Raw genomic sequence first — 18,745 nt, forward strand, 5'->3', positions numbered from 1 at the left:
ATAGTAATAATTATTGCTTAATGTGCAAAAATAAGCTATTTGATACATGATTATAATTCAAACTAAAACAATAAGTGACTAGAAAACAATCTACAGGGTTGGGAAAAAAAGTCACATAACATTTCTCTATAGAATATAGAATGTAGCCAAAGTTAATTTGCTTATATCAGGAACACATTACAATAAGGGGAATACAGATTGATGTGTTACACGCACGGCCGATATCTTGATGGCGGCCACATTGAATGCAACTACGAAACTGTAAATGAGAAGAGGGTTATGTAACAAATCTTTTAGAGTCACAATTTCACAAGGGATTGTTTGCTAAATGATTTTATTGACCTACCTACAACGGTTACAGAGTTATGCACGTTACACGATATGGTCAATGTACATTTTATATTCTCTAGCAGCAGTGTTAAGTGACTCTCTTTCCCACCTGTACAATGTAAACAATTATAACAATTATCTTCTCAATAATTATTATTAACTTAAATAATTTTATATTTGAAATTACATAATGTCGTCTGTAGATTTCATATCTTCTTACCTTTTATCAATATTGGATGTTGCTTCGTCCATGACAAGAATTTTATTCTGACGAAGAATGGTTCTGGCAAGGCAAATTAATTGTCTTTGTCCAACGCTGAAATTTTTCCCTCCTTCTGTTAAATGTGTATCCAATCCGCCAGGTAATTTACCAATAACTTCTTTTAATTGCACCTGTTATTTAAATATTTTTTACGTAAAAATGTAAAAATGCATTCATTTAAAAAACAGAAATTTTAAATCGAATAGTAGCATAAATTCAAATACGTATTTTTTTATTTCTAACCTCTTCTATTGCTTGCCAGAGAGTTTCTTCTGAATATTCATCGAAAGGATCAATATTTTTTCGAAGAGGACCAGTAAATAACATTGGATCCTGGAAAAACGACAAACATTTCATGTATTAATCAGGGTTGAATAAAATGTACTTTACGGTTTCTCATGTTAAATTGGATGAATTAACATTATGGAAAAGCTAAACATTTGAATAATTTATATGAATAATTATCCTGAAAAAGAATTGATGGATACACTATTAGAAATATGTGGAAAATACTTTTTTACTTCTTTTTCAAAAACTTATTGTGTAAGTTCGAATTACAGTGACTTAAACTTACTGTTAGCATATTAGTATAACGGCATTGACAAATTAACTTTGCTACTTAATTAGTAACAACATAATAATTCATTATTCCAACAATTATGGAATAATGTTGCCAGTTTATCAGCAGTTTTTGTATTTTTACAAATTGCTATACGTATATTTTTGCTGTGCATTTTGTAACAACGCACTTACTTTCAGTTTTGTATGCATGCTCTGTGTGAAAATCAGTTTTTCTTTGATCCAGCGAACAAATTGTGGTCATGTAGCAACGATCAATTTTCCCTTTATTTCTGCCCAGTGGATTAGCTTGTCACATATTGAAACAAATTTCGACTCGAAGAATTTTAACAATTCTAAATTATTACCAGACAATTGCAAATTATTCAATACTTTAGATAAAATGCCTGATTAATTACCATGCTGTAATTAAAAAAAATTCTTGACTCATCTTAAAATGTGAGTTTAATTATTTACTTCTAAATGACGCCATGTTGCAGCATTCAAAGTGAGCAGAACTAGCCTGAATTAACTCTGTCAGGTCATAAGGTACACTATCAGGACCCAGTGAAATAGTTCAATTACCCTCAGCAGGATCTTTATTGGCACACTTCTCAGTTGAGATCTACAGGCAGGAGCTTCGCTTATCTAAATTACAATAATTTGTGATGCAAGAGTTGTACAACGATTAAACTGCTTTTCTTGTGGATTCTGGGATTTGGATCACGTTAAATGATGTGTGACGAGTGGCAAAGGATGATAATGAAGATTTATAGTATTACCTATATGTACAGTACAATAAGAAATTTTCAGTTTATTTTCCCAGTATCTATGATATCTATGTATGGTATTATCCCTGTACATTAATATAATCTTTAACTATATTCTGAAGAATTTGAAAATACATTCAGATCTTTGAATTTTACAAATAAGGAGTCATTATTTGGCAGTTGATATACGAAAATTTAACCATTCTTCATCAATTTTTCAATAGAGAAAACAATAAAAAATAATTTAAATACTTAAATAATTTGTATTCTGCTTTATACAGGGTGTATTTTTTTATCTCGAGACAATGAAATATATTAATTTGATCTCATTTGTTCCCATTGAAAAAACAGACTTGACCTCCAAATGACCTTGAAGGTCAAGGTCACGTCTGAAGTCACCAATTGATTGCCCTCTCAACACCCTACAACTTTTGTCTATACCTTTTCTTTAAAACAATCCAAATCCAATTAAGATATTTCATTGCCTCAAGATAAAAAATATACCCTGTATATGTGGATAAACTCATTTTATACCTCTTATCTGTATCATATGTTTTTTTTTTATCTCATTTAAAAATTAGAAGTTTTATATAAAAAAGATTAAATAATTATTTCGATTAAATTAATTATTGTTTACTTGAGGAATGATCGATATTTTGCTACGTAGATCCTGTAGACCAATATCTTTTGTGTCAATACCGTCAATTGTAATCGTTCCTGTTGGCTCTGACATACGAAATAACGCAGCTATTAATGAACTCTTTCCCACTCCTGTTCTCCCAACAATTCCTATCTGCAATTAATAAATAATAAAAACAATTTCAGACAATAATTACAAGTAATGATTCCTGAATTTTTCAAATGTTTTACCTTTTCTCCCGAGTGAATACAAAATGTTAAGTTTTTTAAAACAGTATTTTTATCCTTGGCATATTGTAAACAAACATTATCAAACTGAATTTCACCTTTTTGTGGCCAATCAGATGGTGGCTTTTTATCAGATGACGTTTCGTATGATGCTTCTGATTTCAATTTGCTATAATTCATAATGCGTGTTACCGAGTTCATCTGAAAAATTCGATAAATATTAAATTTATTTCAGCTTTACTTTTATTTAATAGAGTTTAAGTATGTGTTTTAAAACTTTTCTTATTTACTCGTTAGTTTTTAAAATAAAGTATACCTGAAATTCCATTTCAGATGTTTGTTTAATAAGCAATTGAAAGTAACAAAATATCATTAATCCGTAATTCATAACAAGTCCGAGTTTGCTTCCTGCATCATCTTCAGTTGCAATTACAAATTCAGTATTATTTATATTATATACTAAAGAAAATTTTAATATATTTACCTACCTGTATTAATTGAAACGATGAAAACAAGAACAGTAATAATTATATTTATGAAACAAACGATGTGACCATATGTAGAAATCCATCGATTTAACGCTAAGAAAATAAACCATATTGCATTGTGTCTATCTTGATATTTATTAAAAGTGGATATAAATTTACTTTCAGCATTAAATGCTCTGATGGTTGTAATTCCATAAAGAGATACACTTAGATGAGAAAATACTGGACTTCTATCTGGAAAAATAATGTTTTTTTATATATAATTTAATTATTTAATTAGTTCTTTCCTAAATACTGTATAATAATCTAATTATTCCATCTATAAGCAATGAAATAATTAATTTAACACAAGAAATTTATACAAGAAATTGAATAGATTTTAGAATTGTAAGTTAAGATTAATTGATTATATAAATTAATATATATTTATCGAGTTAATTTTGTTTACACAGCAAATACCTTTATTTTATAAATGAATGTTTACTAGAAACTAATGGGTTTCAGGATGATTTAAGTTTCCTCCTGTTCCTGTTCGTTCAATATCTAGTATCATTTTTTTTTCTATTTGACTCCCTTCTGGAAATTAAGAAGGACAGACAGCCAGGGGGAATGTATTCGTCTACAGTTTTTTTCATATTGCATTCCAATAACTAAAGACATTAAAGAGTGTTATATCGAAAAGTTATTACTGAAATAGTTTACGAAGATATTTGACATTCTGATGAGATTTGTGATAGACAATTGTGTTTTATGAATTTTTCCCAAATAATTAAAAATCAATAAAAACAGATAAGAGAAATAATCAGTGCTGTGGTTGGGCTTCATTTTTTCTAAAATTGTGAAATTATCATCAGCGCATCAAAACTATGATTACATCATTAATTTCCACAATTTTGTACTTTCTATCAGTAAAAAACACTCATAGGTTGAAGAAATGAGTTTTTTTATGTTTATTTTATTGTAATATTATCAAAAAGCGCAAAAAATAAACATACAAAATTTTATCACGATGTAAATCATCTCAAGTCACACTAATTGAACATGGGATTTGTTTGTGATTTGAGAGGACCACTTCGTGTTTGAAGGACATGGAAGAAAGAGTTAATTACTTTGCAGGAGAAAGTAAATAAATCAGGCTCTCTATCGATAATATTAGTAATCTGCTAATTATTTTTATAACTGTATAAACCGATCTTCTATTTTGAAGTGAGTCAAATATGAATGTTATTACTTTATTCTACCAGGAAAAATGTTTTCATTTTTTTATGCGATATTGTCACACAGTTGTCAAAAATCGAATACATAGATTCAAAAATAAACATCTCTCTAAATATAACAAAAACAGCAAAGTTTTTTGCTGATTGTTAAGACAGGAACGTTTTCTATAAAACCAATACTTCTATGCTACAAATATTCCGTGGTCCACCAAATTTTTAGCAATTTACGACGTGATGTCAAATGCGTAATTTAAACAATTTAAAATTTAAAAATCCAGCATCGAGTTGCTTAAGTTTTCTGGTAACATTTCGCGGCGTCATCTATTATGATATTTTACTTTCTTTTTTAATTTATATTTTTAACTGTTATAAAATCGCCAAAAGTTTAATTTTTAAAGATAGGGATGGGTTTTATAAAAAATTTGTAAATGTTAATAATGAGTAAAACCGTCTTTAAGTACGATCATATGGAAATACACACGGCCCCTTATATCGCTCTTCTCCTTCAATCTTTAATCACCAAAGCATCAGTCCCTCTGCCAAATTTCGGAAATTTTTCGACATAAAACACAAAAGTTATCAAGCTTCAAAGAGAGTGAATAAAATTCCCCCCGCATACACACACACATATACACATACAGAAACTAACATCCATACATATAGGAAAAAACTTTCGAATGTTTTTTCATTTCTCGACGTTTCAAGGTGTCTTGAGCTCGTCATACTTTCCCTCTCTGAATATATAACAGCCAAGAAAATAAAAACACAAAAGTTATGAATTTTGAAATCATTCTAGACAATTGCTCAAAAACACAATAAAAATTTCGATCTAAATAATCTGCAATCTGATCGTAAGCACAAAAATTTATTACATTAACTGAAGTATTGATACTTACATTTTCCTTCCAAATATTTTATGCTTTGCAACACTCTGTTATGGACAGTCCACAAAAAATAGAAAAGGATTGAAAGAACACAGATTAATATTAGTAGATAAGGGCATATTATCGCTTGAATCAAAAACATGCCAACATAAAGTCTGTATCCCTAAAATAGAACAACGTAAATTACTAATGAAATAAATATTTATATTTATTTTTCAAATTTATGAACTATTGTTCATAAATTTAACGTACATTATTAACAAATAAATTTTAAAAATGTGTAAAACCAATTTATATGTTCCGTAGAAATTTGTAACTTATAATGTCCCTTGCATAACAGCAATGTCTGTCAAAGTAGGGGTTTACAACCATGGTTACGATCATTTAATAGAGAGTGATATAATGCAAATACCACAAATCTTTATCAAGAGAAAGTATATTTTTGCATTAATCATTTCTTGCGTTATGTTAATGGATTGATAATATATCAATATCTGTGCATAAAAATAAGTTGAATTTGGCATTATAAAAAGTAGACAGAGCTAAAGTTTGGTAGTCCACGTTTCATCTGTTAATCTGCTTAGGAAAGTTACTGAATTTATAATTTTGAAAGCGATCTTCTACAGTCGAAAATGTTAAACATAAACAAATAAATAGTATAAGAGTGTATTGTGTTATTGTATTAAAATTATTAAAAGTGAAATGATTTCATCCATTTACATAGCTTCAAACGGAAACATAAAATGCGATCTGATAATATACGTAATTTCTACTTATCAACGATATTCAGTGAATTTTGCAAAGTCAAAAATTACCCTTCATCTATGTAAAATAATATATATAAAAATAATATATATATAAAAGTAATAAATTTATATATTTATACAAATTACTTCACAAATTCAAAATGAATGCGAACTTACTCTTATCAATTGGTAATAAATAGAAGGTAACGTATCGTCCATATTATTAACATCTTTGGAAAACCGATTTAAAATTTTTCCTAGAAAATATCAAAATATAAAATATTACTTAAATTAAATACTTGTATCAAATACATTTATGCCGATATTATTATTATAACAATAGTAATAATAATAATACAGCGCATTATAATCTCCATAGTTCATGTCACCAAACAGAACAGATTTTACATTTTTATAATCAAATTTTATAGAATATATGCATTTATTCTGTTTTTACTAATATCTAAATGAAAAAATATATATATATATATATTTGCATTCATAAGTTCTGGTCTTCTTAATGTTTATGCTTAAACTTGTAGAAAATTGTGTACTGTTCATCGATAGATTATCTTACTTATCAAGCACAAACCTGCAGATGGATATTACGCAAATGTATATTAATTAATAAAAAATCAAGCTACGAGTTGTTTAACTTTCCGGGCAACATATAAAACAGCGTGTGTGGTACCATCTGTTATAATAGATTATAAAATATAAAAAGTCCACTACTAATTACAAATTGGCAAAAACCTTAATTTTGAGGGTAGGGATGGGTTTTTATAAAAAATTGTAAATGCTAAAAACGAGTAAAATCGTCATTAAGTTTGATCCTACTGGAGATATGACACATATCGACAGGCGACATATCTCCAGTCACTCCATCCTGTCGACATTTAACCAGCAAAATTTAACAGCTTGAATCTCCCTAATAAACAAACCTATGTGCAAAATTTCAGAAACTTTGAACGAAAAGTACAGGAGTTATTAAGCTTCAAGTAAGGTGAACAAAATCGTGCCCCCATACAAACAACCATATGTACAGAAAAAAATTCTGAATTTTTTTGTATTTCTCGACGTTTCAATATGCCCTGATTCCAAAATGTAAAAATCTAGGGAGGGTCATTTTTTGACCAATTGCCATACTTTTCTTCTTTTATATGTAACAGAGCTGGGAAAGTAATAAGCAGAATTTTGAACCGTGTAGAACCGAAACGAATGTTTGTACTATATTATATTAAACAACAAATAAGTTATGTTAGTATCATAAAAGTATTTTTAAAATTACATACTTTTAGCGTGTTATAGAATTAAATGTTTAACTTAACAATGAAATAAACACATTTTACATACCAACAGGATTGTTATCCAAAAATGATATTGGAGTTCGAATAATACAACGAAGCATATCGTTATGAAGTTTGAAAGATGCAGTTGTGAACATTCGAAACAATAATAATTCAGAAAGCATCGCCGCGAGGAATACTGCACAAATCAATGCAAAGTAAACATATATGTTGAATTCTTCACTATGATAAAATTCTTCACTGCTGTTGTAGAAAGATTTTGTCTTTAATGAAATATTTTGGCTATGGATTCTCTTATCATTCATCCTGAAAATTAAAAATCGACCATTCAAGTATTTATTTAATTATTTTAAATGTTTTAATAGTTCGTTAACAGACTGAAATACAAGTGAACTATTATACTCCGTTCGCACACAATCCACGACTCACTTCGATCTCGATTTACCCACAATCTGGATTGTGACTGTCGCCAGTGGAACGTCGTGCTGTTCGCACAGGTAACTCGCTTGAGAAGAACCCGGCTATTACACGCGATGATAAAATTGACATAACTACGCGGTAAGTCACGAACACCAACAAACAAAATGGAAGTTTTGGTTAGAAATAAATACTTTTTCTTGCCATATATCTAATAATAGACAGATGTCATCGTCTCTCCAGATGTCTTTTTTATTTTTCTGTCGATAGCCGGACACGTGTTCAGCAGCCATCTTGTATTTTCTCGCGCGCGTGGGATTGTGGGATCTCTCTTATGACTGGATGTAGTTTCAAGAACTCTCTCCAGTCGATTGCGATTTAGCCTCGTTTCAGTCGAGATTGAAACGGTCGAGAGCGTTCGCACCACGGAACTCTCTCCGACCTTAGTCACAATCTAGATCGAAATGCTCGGTGCGAACGGGGTATTATAGTTGGAATAAATATAGACTATATATTCATGGCAGTTCGTAAAGTATTGTATCTTTGTTAACAAAAGAACGTATCTTAATTAGTGAAATAATTTCTCTGTTTCTCATTAAAAACTTCGTTTAAAAAAGTAAATCTACACCTAAAAATTTAAATTAATAATAGGACCTACCATTTGACTAGCCAATAGTCACTGGCATTTATAATGCACTGCGATACAATAAGCGTAACAAGAATAAAAATCTTCAAAAAAAATCCTGCTCCGGCATTCACATATTCTTTATAAACTGAAATTCCTACTGTTTCCACTTCGTCGTCACGTGGTATTTTCTTCTTTTCGGCTTCCTACAAGAAACAGTTTAAAAATGATATAAATTGTTCGTTATATTATGCTGCAACGTAGGTCAAGATATTTTAATATTTTTAACTTGTAAAACATGCAGTATTTGAATTGCCTGCCATGGTTCTGGTTGAAAAAAATACTGGAATATCACAGATACACGTCATATCTAAACTTTTCAAGAAAGCTCTATTGGTGTAACCATTGCGAGCCTTTATGCAATAATTTAGATTTGACGCGATATAAATTTAAAATAAATTTATCTTTACGAAAATACCTTTTATTTCTTGCATTTTTAATGTCTGGACCAATTTCAATTTTTCAATTTTACCTAAGTGGACCAATGAGTTTATTTTTGACAACATTACTTTTGTTCATTACGTTGTTATACTATTTTTATGCTGAAAGCATTAAATTAATATACAGTAAAACCTGTCTATGGCGACCACCCACGGTTCCTTCAAAAAGTGGTCTTTTAGACAGGTGGTCGTCCAATACAGGTGGTCCTGTAATAACGTATTTCCTTACGTATTTTGCGTAGTTTTTAGCCATTTCTACTAAGCAAAACTCGAGGTGAGCAAAAATAAGCAAATTTTTTCAACGATAGGGCTATATTGGTATTGTATTTTATTTTAAAGATTAATACAATACTCGCATTTTCTCGATTATAATGCACACTTTCTTTTTTCCGACTTAATTAATTCGACTCGGTTCTTTTCGTTCTCTCCTCAGTTACGTGTATTACGTCATCAATATACAAGCGCGTCCTATCTCTCCATCACTTTGCTTTTGGTTTTCGTTAGTTTAATCTTATTTTAACTTTAAAAATACTGTATTTTTTAATATTTAATATTTTCTTAATTAATTAAGTACAATAAGAAAAATTATTAATTAATAATAAAACGATTTTATTATTTTTTCTCATTATACGATTTCATTACAATCGCGGAATCGAAAAAGGAAGTAAAACTGATTTTTGCATTAATGCGTTTATTGTTTTTTGAATATTTTGCCTGCGAAAATTACTTGGATATTATTTTTCTAAAAATATCGTGGAAATAAGGTAGGTTGATACAGAAACTATTTATCGCACGTGTACTGTATATGAGCTTCAAAATAAATAAATAAAAATAGATTTTATCAAACGATGAGATCAGCCGATTAATTGTATCGTGTACAATATTTTACACCCCCAAGGAAAATACTGTAGGTCTAGGGTAAAATAAATTTTGTTTTCCCACAGTTAAACTTCGCCGCTAATTGCTGTTGTGATAACTTTAATACGATCTTCTAACGACAGCTCATTTCTTTCGTTTTTCGGACATTTTCCAACAAACTGAAATGAATTTCCTTTGTTGCTAGACTAATTTATTAACACCTGCACCTAATTTCAAGGGTGGGAGAAGTGCCCGGGATGGGTTCGAACAAGAGTTTAGACTAATTTATTATATTAGGAGGGGGAAACGTTGTTGAGATGGGTTCTTACAATAGTTTAGACCAGATACATTCGCGAAAATGGTCGCTTATTACAGGTGTTATATGTTGTTTCGGACCAAAAATCGATGCCCGCGGTCGCGTTACACAGGTGGTCGTTTAATACAGGTAACTTATACGAACACTCTATGGGTAAACTATTCCGTGCCAGAAATTTTTGCCCGTTTTGACAGGTGCCCGTCGAATGCAGGTGGTCGCCTAAGCAGTTTTCACTGTATATATATATAATACTTCGAGTTTTTTAACTTTTTAAATCTTGTGCTATTATGTAAAAATATCATTCAGTTATTATGGCCATGCTTTGATAATATTATTGGAAATTTTTAAGTGGGATATCTTTTAAGTTGCGCATTCGACATAATCTGATAAATTGCCAAATTTTGTTGGTCCGCGCAGTATTTGTTTGATTTCTTCATTCCACATATAGAAAACATTTCTCTGTTTTCTGTAATATTTCAAGGGATGTTACTTTTCCGATTCTGTTATATATAGCAGAGAAAAAGTACTGCGACCCCCAAGGTTTTTACATTATGGACACAGGGGACCTTGAAACGTCGAGAAATGCAAAAAAGTTCGGGTTTTTTTTTCTGTAAGTATAGATGTTACTGTATATGGGGGGGTCACGATTTTGTTAACCCTATTTGAAGTTTAACAACTCTTGTCTTTTTTGTCAAAAATGTGTGAAATTTTGCAGGGAGATTTAAGTTTTAGAGGATTGATGCTATTAAATTTTGATGATTAATGGTCAAGCGGTTGGGGAGATAAACATGGTTGTTTTGTATCTCCAGTAGGGTCAGTCTTAATCGAGATTTTACTTGTTATTAGCATTTAAAATTTTTTATAAAACCTATCCCTACCCTCAAAATTAATCTTTATGTCATTTTATAACGTTTAAAAAATATCATAACAGATAGCGCCACTAAATGTTGCCGGAGAATGATAAATAACTCGTTGTTGGATGTTTTTATTTTTGAATCTAGAAAACCGACTTTTGTCAACTACAGGAGTATATCGCATAAACAATTGAAAATTAAATTAAAGTAATCAGATTTTACAAAACTAGTTTTTAATAACACCGTTCTTCCATGTAAAATAAAACAATATCATTGACGTTTGACCACTTCTATCCGAAAAGGGAGCTTTGTTTATAGGTTCATAAAACAATTTGTGGAATTATTGACATTGACGTTAGAAAAAGGGTCTGGGTTCATTTACTCTATCCATTGAATATAATTAACTTTTTCTACCAGAAACTGAAAACTTTACAAGTCACTCGCAATTGAAAATCAATCCCAAAGTCAATCTGTAAAACATAAGATTATTTACAGCGAGTTAAAATTTGACATGTTTACTTGACTTTTTGGATCAAATTATAGTAAAAGTATAATTCAAAAACGCATTTCTTTTCAATTTAGGGGTATTTCGTATTGCTAAATAAAAGGCATAATGTAGATTTTGAAGATGTAATCATAGTGTTTGATGTAATATGACAATTTGATTACAATACTGTCAGATGCTGAGGGAAATTGTTCGTTGAAAGAATGTGAGCAATTGAAGTTTAACAACACTCAAATTAATACTTACTGTGTTAGTATTATTAATATGTTCAATGTGATGATGTGTCTCAGCTTGAGTATAATTATTTATTTCATTATCATTGAAAAGTGTACAATCCAATTCGACATTTCCAGCGATTTCTTGCTGTGATGTAATTCTTGTTTGCATTTCCATGCTTTCCATTTTACGATAATTGCCAATGAATTCACATTTACCCTGTAATATCAATATACGTTTTAATTATTTATTTCAAAAGTAAAACTAACGAAAAAGATTTTTAAAGAAAAGCAGGTTTTATATAGCATATATATATATTTAGAGAGAGAGAGTGAGAGAGAAAGAGAGAGAGAGAGAAAGAAAGAGAGAGCAAATCAAAATAGAGTTACAGGTAACTACCGTATAACACGATAGTTACGTTCCAAAATAATTGCCGTGTTATGCGAAACAAAGAACTAGTACGAAAAGAAGGGTTAGGTTCCAAAAATTAAAAAAACATGCTATTATATTTTCATAATTAAGATAAGAAAATTTTAATAAAGATATTTAAGAGATACATATTAATATAAATTAAATAATGNTATCTGTATCATATGTTTTTTTTTTATCTCATTTAAAAATTAGAAGTTTTATATAAAAAAGATTAAATAATTATTTCGATTAAATTAATTATTGTTTACTTGAGGAATGATCGATATTTTGCTACGTAGATCCTGTAGACCAATATCTTTTGTGTCAATACCGTCAATTGTAATCGTTCCTGTTGGCTCTGACATACGAAATAACGCAGCTATTAATGAACTCTTTCCCACTCCTGTTCTCCCAACAATTCCTATCTGCAATTAATAAATAATAAAAACAATTTCAGACAATAATTACAAGTAATGATTCCTGAATTTTTCAAATGTTTTACCTTTTCTCCCGAGTGAATACAAAATGTTAAGTTTTTTAAAACAGTATTTTTATCCTTGGCATATTGTAAACAAACATTATCAAACTGAATTTCACCTTTTTGTGGCCAATCAGATGGTGGCTTTTTATCAGATGACGTTTCGTATGATGCTTCTGATTTCAATTTGCTATAATTCATAATGCGTGTTACCGAGTTCATCTGAAAAATTCGATAAATATTAAATTTATTTCAGCTTTACTTTTATTTAATAGAGTTTAAGTATGTGTTTTAAAACTTTTCTTATTTACTCGTTAGTTTTTAAAATAAAGTATACCTGAAATTCCATTTCAGATGTTTGTTTAATAAGCAATTGAAAGTAACAAAATATCATTAATCCGTAATTCATAACAAGTCCGAGTTTGCTTCCTGCATCATCTTCAGTTGCAATTACAAATTCAGTATTATTTATATTATATACTAAAGAAAATTTTAATATATTTACCTACCTGTATTAATTGAAACGATGAAAACAAGAACAGTAATAATTATATTTATGAAACAAACGATGTGACCATATGTAGAAATCCATCGATTTAACGCTAAGAAAATAAACCATATTGCATTGTGTCTATCTTGATATTTATTAAAAGTGGATATAAATTTACTTTCAGCATTAAATGCTCTGATGGTTGTAATTCCATAAAGAGATACACTTAGATGAGAAAATACTGGACTTCTATCTGGAAAAATAATGTTTTTTTATATATAATTTAATTATTTAATTAGTTCTTTCCTAAATACTGTATAATAATCTAATTATTCCATCTATAAGCAATGAAATAATTAATTTAACACAAGAAATTTATACAAGAAATTGAATAGATTTTAGAATTGTAAGTTAAGATTAATTGATTATATAAATTAATATATATTTATCGAGTTAATTTTGTTTACACAGCAAATACCTTTATTTTATAAATGAATGTTTACTAGAAACTAATGGGTTTCAGGATGATTTAAGTTTCCTCCTGTTCCTGTTCGTTCAATATCTAGTATCATTTTTTTTCTATTTGACTCCCTTCTGGAAATTAAGAAGGACAGACAGCCAGGGGGAATGTATTCGTCTACAGTTTTTTTCATATTGCATTCCAATAACTAAAGACATTAAAGAGTGTTATATCGAAAAGTTATTACTGAAATAGTTTACGAAGATATTTGACATTCTGATGAGATTTGTGATAGACAATTGTGTTTTATGAATTTTTCCCAAATAATTAAAAATCAATAAAAACAGATAAGAGAAATAATCAGTGCTGTGGTTGGGCTTCATTTTTTCTAAAATTGTGAAATTATCATCAGCGCATCAAAACTATGATTACATCATTAATTTCCACAATTTTGTACTTTCTATCAGTAAAAAACACTCATAGGTTGAAGAAATGAGTTTTTTTATGTTTATTTTATTGTAATATTATCAAAAAGCGCAAAAAATAAACATACAAAATTTTATCACGATGTAAATCATCTCAAGTCACACTAATTGAACATGGGATTTGTTTGTGATTTGAGAGGACCACTTCGTGTTTGAAGGACATGGAAGAAAGAGTTAATTACTTTGCAGGAGAAAGTAAATAAATCAGGCTCTCTATCGATAATATTAGTAATCTGCTAATTATTTTTATAACTGTATAAACCGATCTTCTATTTTGAAGTGAGTCAAATATGAATGTTATTACTTTATTCTACCAGGAAAAATGTTTTCATTTTTTTATGCGATATTGTCACACAGTTGTCAAAAATCGAATACATAGATTCTAAAATAAACATCTCTCTAAATATAACAAAAACAGCAAAGTTTTTTGCTGATTGTTAAGACAGGAACGTTTTCTATAAAACCAATACTTCTATGCTACAAATATTCCGTGGTCCACCAAATTTTTAGCAATTTACGACGTGATGTCAAATGCGTAATTTAAACAATTTAAAATTTAAAAATCCAGCATCGAGTTGCTTAAGTTTTCTGGTAACATTTCGCGGCGTCATCTATTATGATATTTTACTTTCTTTTTTAATTTATATTTTTAACTGTTATAAAATCGCCAAAAGTTTAATTTTTAAAGATAGGGATGGGTTTTATAAAAAATTTGTAAATGTTAATAATGAGTAAAACCGTCTTTAAGTACGATCATATGGAAATACACACGGCCCCTTATATCGCTCTTCTCCTTCAATCTTTAATCACCAAAGCATCAGTCCCTCTGCCAAATTTCGGAAATTTTTCGACATAAAACACAAAAGTTATCAAGCTTCAAAGAGAGTGAATAAAATTCCCCCCGCATACACACACACATATACACATACAGAAACTAACATCCATACATATAGGAAAAAACTTTCGAATGTTTTTTCATTTCTCGACGTTTCAAGGTGTCTTGAGCTCGTCATACTTTCCCTCTCTGAATATATAACAGCCAAGAAAATAAAAACACAAAAGTTATGAATTTTGAAATCATTCTAGACAATTGCTCAAAAACACAATAAAAATTTCGATCTAAATAATCTGCAATCTGATCGTAAGCACAAAAATTTATTACATTAACTGAAGTATTGATACTTACATTTTCCTTCCAAATATTTTATGCTTTGCAACACTCTGTTATGGACAGTCCACAAAAAATAGAAAAGGATTGAAAGAACACAGATTAATATTAGTAGATAAGGGCATATTATCGCTTGAATCAAAAACATGCCAACATAAAGTCTGTATCCCTAAAATAGAACAACGTAAATTACTAATGAAATAAATATTTATATTTATTTTTCAAATTTATGAACTATTGTTCATAAATTTAACGTACATTATTAACAAATAAATTTTAAAAATGTGTAAAACCAATTTATATGTTCCGTAGAAATTTGTAACTTATAATGTCCCTTGCATAACAGCAATGTCTGTCAAAGTAGGGGTTTACAACCATGGTTACGATCATTTAATAGAGAGTGATATAATGCAAATACCACAAATCTTTATCAAGAGAAAGTATATTTTTGCATTAATCATTTCTTGCGTTATGTTAATGGATTGATAATATATCAATATCTGTGCATAAAAATAAGTTGAATTTGGCATTATAAAAAGTAGACAGAGCTAAAGTTTGGTAGTCCACGTTTCATCTGTTAATCTGCTTAGGAAAGTTACTGAATTTATAATTTTGAAAGCGATCTTCTACAGTCGAAAATGTTAAACATAAACAAATAAATAGTATAAGAGTGTATTGTGTTATTGTATTAAAATTATTAAAAGTGAAATGATTTCATCCATTTACATAGCTTCAAACGGAAACATAAAATGCGATCTGATGATATACGTAATTTCTACTTATCAACGATATTCAGTGAATTTTGCAAAGTCAAAAATTACCCTTCATCTATGTAAAATAATATATATAAAAATAATATATATATAAAAGTAATAAATTTATATANTTGAAACAAGTTTCCAGAAGGACCATGTGTATTGACAGAAGGCGAGAAAAGAAAATTTACGCACTTAAGTACTAATAGTTCACGAAAATAATAATTTTCGTGAACTATTATTAGTTAAGTATGTAAAAATTTATTACATTTCATGTTGTACGAGGGTTTAACCCAATTCTCGAACCGCGTCAGAGTGAATCCGTGCTATAACAGTACCGTGTTATACGGGGGTGGTACCAATTCTCGAACCGTGTTAGAGTGAATCCGTGCTATAAAAGTACCGTGTTATACGGGGGATGGTACCAATTCTCGAACCGTGTTAGAGTGAATCCGTGCTATAGAAGTGCCGTGTTATACGGGGGTTACCTGTACGTAGATTTACCTAGATTCAATGTAAAATAATACAGGGAGATTATAATTAAAGTTTCACTTTGAAATGGCCATAAAATGAAAACTACTGAACAGAATGTTATCAAACTTGGTAATAGTGTACAGGACGTCATGAGATTTTATATTTTATTTCCCATGAAAAGAATAGCTCAAAAACTCACCACCAACGGAAAAATGGCGCTATCGGCAATATTGTTAAAAGAAATAAGACTGTTAAAAGAAATAAGACACGAAGACATCGTTGAAAATGTTTTTAATCGGTTTTAAAACGAAACTGTTTGTGGGGTTACTCCTGATATGCTAAGAGCTACTGTTGAGAACACAGTAATGCGATGTAACTTGCTTATCGAAAATGGTGGACACCACATTGAACATGGTCTGTAAAGCGTTTTAAAAGCAATTAAAAACATTTTCAACGATGTTTTAATGTTTTATTTCTTTTAACAATATTGGAGATAGCGCCATTTTTCCGTTGGTGGTGAGTTTTTGAACTATTTTTTTCGAAGGAAATAAAATCCCATGACGTCCTGTACACTATTACCAAGTTTGATAACATTTTGTCCAGTAGTTTTCATTTTATGGCCATTTCAAAGTGGAACTTTAATTATAATCACCCCTGTATAATAAAAGTTCTTAATTGAGAGACATGGTTTCAAAAATAATGTGACCATATTAGTGGTTTTCCAAATACAGCAGAAGATACTCTATTTAAAGTGTACAGTATATTATACATTATTTCCAATTATAGGAATAGCCTAACCGATTAAGTTTTTCACATTATAAAAGTTCATTAATGGGGTGCCTAATAATTCAAAATTGTCCTTTAATAAGACAGCTTACAAAAGCAGCAGATGCTCCAGGTTTGTTCAAGAATAATAATAGAATTTTATGGATCAGAATTTTTTTGGACACATGATTAACTAATGGCAGTGTCTGATATAATTATCAGTAGATGTTAAGTATATTTTACTAGATTTAATACCAGATATAAATCTACTTATTTACTAATATCAGCAGGTAAAATAACATATGTTGCATATATGTATGTACTTTATATACAGTAGTTAAGTCAGCTTTAACACGAAGTGTAAATAATTTATTTATAATGTTTTATTTAAATCATTAAGATTTAAATAAAACATCATAAATAAATTATTTACAGTTCGAAAAACTTCTCATTTGAACAGAGAAAACATAGCACTACACTTCGAAAAATTTCACTTTATTTAGGTAAATTTTTATTTGGATTTTAATGGATTGAGTTATGTTCGGTAATCAATCCAATCCAATGCAATCCGTGGCTCTTTTGGTACTGTTAATTAACTTGTTAATATCCAAATTGACATATTATTACAATAAAAATCAATATTTTCAATAAATTAAAAACTAATTAATAAATTGAAGTAATAAACAATAAATATTCTTACCTTGTTTAACACTATAATCTTACTTTCAGAGTTTAAAAATTGTATTTGATGCGTAACTAAAATGCAAATTTTCTTTTTCAGATATTCCAATATACATCTGAAAGAAAAACGTGTTTAACTGTGTTAAATTATACACATAAAATATAATTTAATTATTTACTTTTCGTATATATGTTTCGCCACTGGAACATCAACAGCACTCAGTGGATCGTCAAGGAGGAATATATCGGCATCTAGATAAAGTGCTCTAAAATTATAAAAACATAACATTAACTCAGTACCAAAAAGCAAAAACATTACTCATACATGAGATTTGTTGAGGCTTATCTAGCAAGAATGGAAAACGATAATACAGAAATTCCACAAACAGAAAAATCATGCATTGCAGAAACCTCAAAGAATTTCTCATCCCATTTCCTACAAAAATAGCCTGAAATCTGAAGTAACTGAGACTTTGTTATGTATTTATACTTTGTAAAAATGTACATAAAAAGTAATATAATTGTGCACATTTTCATTTTACATTTCAATATAATAGTAGTCGCTAATCAGATCATATAACGAATCTTGTTTATTAAAATGCCGCTATTTATGTTTTGTATTAACAACATAAATGGAACAATTTGGAACAACATCAATGAGACAAAAAAATATTTAAAAGTAACTGCAGTTTCTATTTTGATGTTTGAGTAATGTTTTTGTGAATACTTACTGAAAAAATTTAAAAAGCAATACGCATAAGCATTACTTCAATTTCATGAAAATGTACATGGGTGAATATAATTACAGAATAAGTATTTAGAGCTAACTGTATAGAACTATTAAAAATTTTACCAAAT

General features: G+C 29.2%; 1 protein-coding gene across 1 annotated transcript in view; it reads right to left on the minus strand.

The window, feature by feature from the left end:
• Positions 1 to 372: 372 nt before the first annotated feature.
• LOC111642352 (multidrug resistance-associated protein 4-like) overlaps positions 373 to 18,745 on the minus strand; it is a 65,847-nt gene continuing 47,474 nt past the window's right edge. Inside the window, exons 16-29 of the mRNA XM_023388686.1 lie at positions 18,067 to 18,153; positions 17,907 to 18,003; positions 11,751 to 11,939; positions 8,505 to 8,677; positions 7,476 to 7,735; positions 6,300 to 6,379; positions 5,389 to 5,539; positions 3,276 to 3,509; positions 3,104 to 3,204; positions 2,791 to 2,988; positions 2,558 to 2,713; positions 836 to 925; positions 551 to 723; positions 373 to 439 (exon numbers count right to left, since the gene is read on the minus strand). Of these exons, the coding sequence (XP_023244454.1) occupies positions 373 to 439; positions 551 to 723; positions 836 to 925; positions 2,558 to 2,713; positions 2,791 to 2,988; positions 3,104 to 3,204; positions 3,276 to 3,509; positions 5,389 to 5,539; positions 6,300 to 6,379; positions 7,476 to 7,735; positions 8,505 to 8,677; positions 11,751 to 11,939; positions 17,907 to 18,003; positions 18,067 to 18,153 (2,056 nt within the window). The remainder of the gene's footprint in view (positions 440 to 550; positions 724 to 835; positions 926 to 2,557; positions 2,714 to 2,790; positions 2,989 to 3,103; positions 3,205 to 3,275; positions 3,510 to 5,388; positions 5,540 to 6,299; positions 6,380 to 7,475; positions 7,736 to 8,504; positions 8,678 to 11,750; positions 11,940 to 17,906; positions 18,004 to 18,066; positions 18,154 to 18,745) is intronic.

This window comes from Centruroides sculpturatus, unplaced genomic scaffold (genome assembly GCF_000671375.1).
Source record: "Centruroides sculpturatus isolate CEXI.00-Female unplaced genomic scaffold, Cexi_2.0 scaffold1459, whole genome shotgun sequence".
NCBI classification, from domain to species: Eukaryota; Metazoa; Arthropoda; class Arachnida; order Scorpiones; family Buthidae; genus Centruroides; species Centruroides sculpturatus.